Below are 6,691 nucleotides of genomic sequence, written 5' to 3' on the forward strand. Positions count from 1 at the left end.
GTCCCGATGTCCTGATATTGTACATATATAAATGTAACCCAATGGTCCCGATGTCCTGATATTGTACATATATAAATGTAACCCAATGGTCCCGATGTCCTGATATTGTACATATATAAATGTAACCCAATGGTCCCGATGTCCTGATATTGTACATATATAAATGTAACCCAATGGTCCCGATGTCCTGATATTGTACATATATAAATGTAACCCAATGGTCCCGATGTCCTGATATTGTACATATATAAATGTAACCCAATGGTCCCGATGTCCTGATATTGTACATATATAAATGTAACCCAATGGTCCCGATGTCCTGATATTGTACATATATAAATGTAACCCAATGGTCCCGATGTCCTGATATTGTACATATATAAATGTAACCCAATGGTCCCGATGTCCTGATATTGTACATATATAAGTGTAACCCAATGGTCCCGATGTCCTGATATTGTACATATATAAGTGTAACCCAATGGTCCCGATGTCCTGATATTGTACATATATAAATGTAACCTAATTGATATATTATTTATTGTGTTGTGTAGACAGGTTGTATGGGTGTTGCAGGGTTATAGTATAACAATAGTTTTTAATGTAGAGTTATTCCCCTTCATGGTATTCTCTTGTAATATGTGGAAGTTGAGATAAAGATTTGGAAATGATCAGATGTGTTTATGTAATACTTATTTCAAGTAAAGGAAGAGCGAATCCCACAAGTGAAGCCCTTTCACTACTTTAGTCTTGTTTGGCAGATGAAGTTTGACATTCTAACTTGACCTCTGAGATGACCTATACTAACTTGGATCTCTGCAGAGACACCTGTCGACACAGCTCATCACACAATGGTTTACAGCAGAACACACGATCCGACAGCACTTCCGACAGCACAGGCAACAGAGACAAGTGACCATGATGATGGTGGAGCCGATATAAATCAGGCGTAAACCTATCTTATCCCAGTTCTTGGCGTACTTCTTCCACTTCTTAGTTTCCTCAGACTGAAAAATTTAATTGGAAATAAGAATTACTTCCGTAAAATCGATGAAGCTTTGTTTATAACGAATCTCCGAGGACCAATTAAGGAAATTACGTACTTTGTTTTAAGTATAGTTAACTGTTCATCATATTTACTTTATTATTTAATATTTACATTTCCGTTTTCTCTTTGCTATATAAGCTTACCAACTGCGAAATCGTTTACACTTGCGTAAACGCAGTGGTTGCCACGCAAGAATACACATACCGGAACACTGACTTCCACAAGTAGTGTGAATGCGCTTCCGATTAAGCCTATTGTATCTGTATGAAAAATCTTCAATATATTGCATGTATGAATGTAATGTAAATCTTAAATAATATATCAGCAAATAAAAGAATTAACAAATATTGTGTAAATGGGATGAAAAAAAGATAAAGTTAATGTGGAACTATATTTTGTGTCCTCTCTGAATTTGACAACATTTCCCGCCAGATTGAAGCCAGCTGTTTCGGGATTCCATCAATTGACCGGCTGTTCCAACAATCGTATAACAAAGAAAAAACAGAGTTTTATTTCATTTAAACTCTTAATTTAAATGAAATGGTCTGTCTAAATGTAAATATAAGGAATGATTTTTATTGTTTGTTGTTTACTGGTGTGTAAACTGCATGTTTTGTACATATATTTCAACATGACGCGGTAACGCGCGTCATCTAAAATATCTGTACAAAACATGCAGTTTACACACCAGTAAACAACAAACAATAAAAATCATTCCTTAAAACTACTGTACGTACAACCCTGTATTTGCTGTGTAAGCGTGTTCGTTAACCGTGGGTTTTGCAATATTTCTATATAAAACCGTATTACGTTTTCATATTTAAAGCTTTTAAAGCCTCTATCACCTACCTCTTTCTATTCAAGTTACAATTGTGCAAGCCTTCCTAATTTTTCCCAACATATCTCTCTTCAGTACTTGATACATTTGATATATTGTGTATTTGAAATAATTCATATATATATATAAACTGTTTACCCACTTTAACTTTATCAAATACTGTGTCTTTTATCTTTCTCGACTCATATGACACTTGCGAAACGGAAATATCAGAAGGAAAGGAATGAACAAAGTGAAGGAAAACCATGGAAGGAGATATGATGAACATTGATAAGCCGAAAGTTGTGCGTAGTGGATTGTGTACTTGTGCCATCTGGGTCGAGAAAGATGATGATCATTCACGTAGTCTTAAATAATGCTTCTTTTAATAGTGAAAATGTCTTAACTATGATTTATGATAATATAAATGAAGGCCTCTGTCACATTCTTTTCATATACCTGCACCTTCTTACATCCTATCTTTACCCTTCCCTTATCCACACTTTCACACAAAATACTATTTTATTGTTAATGTCATCTTGTATAATTTTGTATGTGTTACCTAATATTGTATGGAAAGGGCTTAATATAAGTTGGTAAAACTTGTGCCCAATCCTATTGTACATATTTGATACAATAAAATATGTTTAAACTAAACTAAAGCTTTTAATTAATCTGAGCACTGACACATAGAAACAAACAAAAATGATTTTGTTTTCGCTTGTTAAAAGAAGGGTCCAGTGTATAATGGAGAAAACCTGACATGTGTATGTGTACTTTTGATCTATGTGTACTTTTGGTGGGTACTTACATCTTCATCATAATCGAACTTTTCATCATATTGCCATTCATCGTTGTCATCGTACGCGTATCGTCGTTTCCGGACGTTCACACTAGAGTTGTTATTCCTCGTCTCACCAGAGTTGTTCCTCGTCCCGCCGGAGTTGTTCCTCGTCCCGCCAGAGTTGTTCCTCGTCCCACCAGACAGATTCGTCATATTCCAGACTCTATTTATATTTCGTTTCTTGTTTACTTCCAAACTCTGTCTGTTAGAGTTGTCCGTTTTTATCTCGTGCACACGATTAGTTGGAAAAGTTGTATTTTTGACGCCAGCTATAATTGGTTTGTTACTACGTTGAGTTCTTTTGATGCGCCTGCGTCTTGAAAAGAAATAGGTTTGTTTGTTGGAAATCTTAATTTTGTACGTTCTTGGAAGATTCATCTTCAGCTGTTTCTCACATGCGCCACACCAAAGAATTTTCGTCGTTTTCTCTTTTTCTGAATAATTTGTAGGTGAAAGTGCTTTCCATGACGAAGATTTGGGGGTTGTATCGACAACACTTTTCGTGTAATGGTGTATGACATCAGATTTGGGGGTTGTATCGACATCACTTTTCGTGTAATGGTATATGACATCAGATTTCTCAGCTGTTTTGTTTCCTTTTAAGATTAATAAAGTTAAATTAATGTAACTAGAAAATATTTAAAGATTTATAATAATTATTTAAAATTTGTCCCATGGCATGCAGTTGGCGACCTATCAAAAAACGTACGTAGTGAACGACGTTGATGTAGTAAATTGTTCTCTGATTACCTTGAATGTTTCAAAACTACTGTAGATACTGTTTTCATCCTACAGATACATACTGTATTGTAATTACCAATATAAAGTAATTTTTAAGTTAATTTCTCATGTCTGCAAATACTCTACCTGTAGAAATTATGAAGACATAAGCTGCCAAAATCAGCCATATCAGCGCTTTCCACGCGTACATACATACAGTGCACGGCGATTTTCTTGAATTCTTGGGGTGGAAATGCAACAAAAACACATGCCGCTCTCTGATTATGACGTCAGATATACGGAAAATGACGTCACGTTAAATGGGAAAAACGTAACAACAAATGGCGGCAAATTATAATTGGGCTAAATGAAAATGATTTATGCATTTTCTCAGTCCGAATTTAAGATATAAATATATAATGGCCAGATTAGCATTCTTTGCTTTACTTAGGGTTCAGACGTCGTTCACTACGTACGTTAATTTGCCAGTCGCCATTTTCTCAACAAATATGTTAAAAAATGTTAAATTACATGTATCTCCGTTTTGACATAAACGGCCCTTCATAGTTTGCGGTATAGTGTATAGTCTTGACTCAATCTGATAAAAACACAGATCCTTATAACTACTCCGTTCAGTAGAGGATCTTTAGGGGTCATGTCCGGATGACATCTATACCACGTGTACTTCAGACCAAATGCATTTTCTACACTATGCTACATCAATTGAAAACGCCAACTCGTCCCAGTATACATATAAAGTTAGCTTTGTTGTTCTCGTTGGGTGAAATGACTAAGCACACGCAAATATTTATTACATCTTTTCCAAGCTTCTTCGACCCTTGGAATTCGCCTTCAAGATTATGCAGGTAGAAATTTGATTGACCATAATGGAAGCTCTATTAGGATAGGTTTCAGGTAAAGGGACGATAAAGTTAGAATTCACCGTTGAAAACAGAAAACAAGCGTTGTACAACTGATTATATATCATAAAACTTACACTTTCTCTCTGTTGCAAGATTTTAATGTACCGACATTCAATTAAAGTTATATATAAAACAAGAGGCCCAGAGGCCTGTATCGCTCACCTGTTGTTTTTTAGTAATTATCACAAAGACTCTTACAATTAGAAAACATTGCAAATTGACTTCTTTAATTTTGAATCCCAGCCATACAACGATGATAAAGGTACATATATATATACTATACGACTATGAGTGCTATCCAATACATAGTTTCAGAGAGAAAGTCATTTATATGAAAATAGCAGCTTATTTGACCCCGCCCTTCGGGCCCCGGCGGATCAGCCCTATCATTTGTTCAATTTTGAATCGTCTGACTACAACGATGCTACTATTGAATTATGAGTGTTAACTTAGCCAATGCTTTAGTTTCAGAGAAGTAATTTATATGAAAATAGCCTAATTGAGGATATGTAATGAGTTGAACAACGCTTGGCTTCTGTTTTTAAAGGTGAAATCTAAAGTGATAATGTTTCTTACAAATATCAACCATCCAAACGGGGAAATTGAAACAGATATAACTACACTAATCAAAGTACTGAAAGTACTGTATGCTTTACCGTTGATAGATTTTCTATTATATGCATTGCAGGGAAGCTCATCCGTATAGTGTGATTTCAAGTTTTTCAAGACACTTGTTTGTGGTGTATTTATACATGTCTTCTTGTATAGTGGAATTGTTGCCCTTTTGATAGTGTTTTATCACTGGAGCATGCCGTTGAAGACACCAAGCAACATACCCCATCAGGACACATTATACTGACAACGGGCGAACCAGTCGTCCCACTCTCTTAATGTTGAACGCTAAGAAGGAGCAGAAACTACCACTTTATAGACTTTGGTATGTCTCGGCAAGGGGACAGAACCCAGAGCCTACCTCACAGGGGCGAGCGCTCAATTTGAATGTTTGATATGTCGTAGATGTCGACCATGATTCCACTATAACAACTCTAAGTGGCTGGTATTTTGTTTACCTCTTAACTATACGTGTTTACAACAAAACAAAAATACGAAAAAAAAACCCAAAAAACTGGAAGCGATGGTGATTGGCTGCCGTTTACCCAACTAATGTGTTAAATAGAATGGTCTCGGAAGTATTTAAAGTCCCATTATGCTTTCACCAAACTTTGCTAAAATATACATTAACATCCCTTATGAAAGGTTCTTCATTTGGTTTTTTCCAATAAAGATAATTACGCCATAATCCATGAGTAAAGAATTCTTAAAATAGAACGGGTTGATTTGCATAGTTAAAAATACCCCGTGTACACGTATATGTTCGAAACCCGGATAGTAAACAAAACAAGCGTGGCCGAGAGTGACGGCAGTTTTGAGCAAACGGTGAGCAATACAATGTTCTATAACTGTTTTAGTATATGATACATATTAGATTTCACAGATTATAAATGTGTCCTGTCAAAGGTTACATATAGTTTATATAAAGCTTAATACAAAATACGTATTAATCGAAAAATAGTGGAAGTAAATAGTGAAATGCATACATTGGGCACCATATGGGGTATTTTATCGTACAAATATAAACACGTGGTCGTGTGAATTTTGGTAATGATCGGTTGATTTTAACTTTCCTCTCGTGTAATAATTTGAGATAAATACAATACAATCCCAAACTATAAATATATATAAACGAATATCATGATACTACTAATCAATTCATAATTTGAGAGTTAGGAGAGCACAGTATATCTAAATACTTAGAACATACGTAAAGAGGTGGACTAATAGCTTACTGTATACATGTATTATAACTGCTTTCTATTTCTTCTTTGGGTAATTTATAACGATATTCTTATGTCTATGAAATATGTGATAGTACATGTAGATGAAAGATCACTGGAATCGGCGCTAGTCGAGATACATCAAATTGTTTGTTGAGACATGTCTGGATTGTATTACTTTGCTCATGATCAACACGGTTACTGCATGTATATATACGTTTTTTTGTAAGTATATGTATACATATCGTATATTACATCTATATATCTATTCTCAGTATTCATGTACCCAACAAATATGTGTTTGTTAGGACCCAGCACTTAATCGACATATATACCGTTGCTATTACCTCCTTTATTTTTTTTCCTGTCGAGATTTCATTTCTGTATAATTAACTGATTAAATGTTTCTCGATTACGTGTCGTGTGGTTAGAAAAGGATCATCATACATTTCAACAGACTATGCGTGTATATTTACACTTGCTATGCTTGGTCACTATACGCTA

At 35.0% G+C, this 6,691-nt stretch overlaps 1 protein-coding gene across 1 annotated transcript; it reads right to left on the reverse strand.

Annotated features, from left to right (window-relative positions):
- Window positions 1-769: 769 nt before the first annotated feature.
- On the reverse strand, window positions 770-3,717 carry LOC138306267 (uncharacterized). The gene is made up of 3 exons (XM_069246677.1): window positions 3,577-3,717; window positions 2,677-3,305; window positions 770-1,007 (listed from the first exon to the last, which is right to left on the reverse strand). Exons 1-3 carry the CDS (start codon window positions 3,638-3,640, stop codon window positions 804-806), a joined length of 897 nt encoding a protein of 298 aa, XP_069102778.1. The 5' UTR covers window positions 3,641-3,717; the 3' UTR covers window positions 770-803.
- Window positions 3,718-6,691: the final 2,974 nt, after the last annotated feature.

Source organism: Argopecten irradians, chromosome 13 (genome assembly GCF_041381155.1).
Source record: "Argopecten irradians isolate NY chromosome 13, Ai_NY, whole genome shotgun sequence".
Classification (NCBI taxonomy): domain Eukaryota; kingdom Metazoa; phylum Mollusca; class Bivalvia; order Pectinida; family Pectinidae; genus Argopecten; species Argopecten irradians.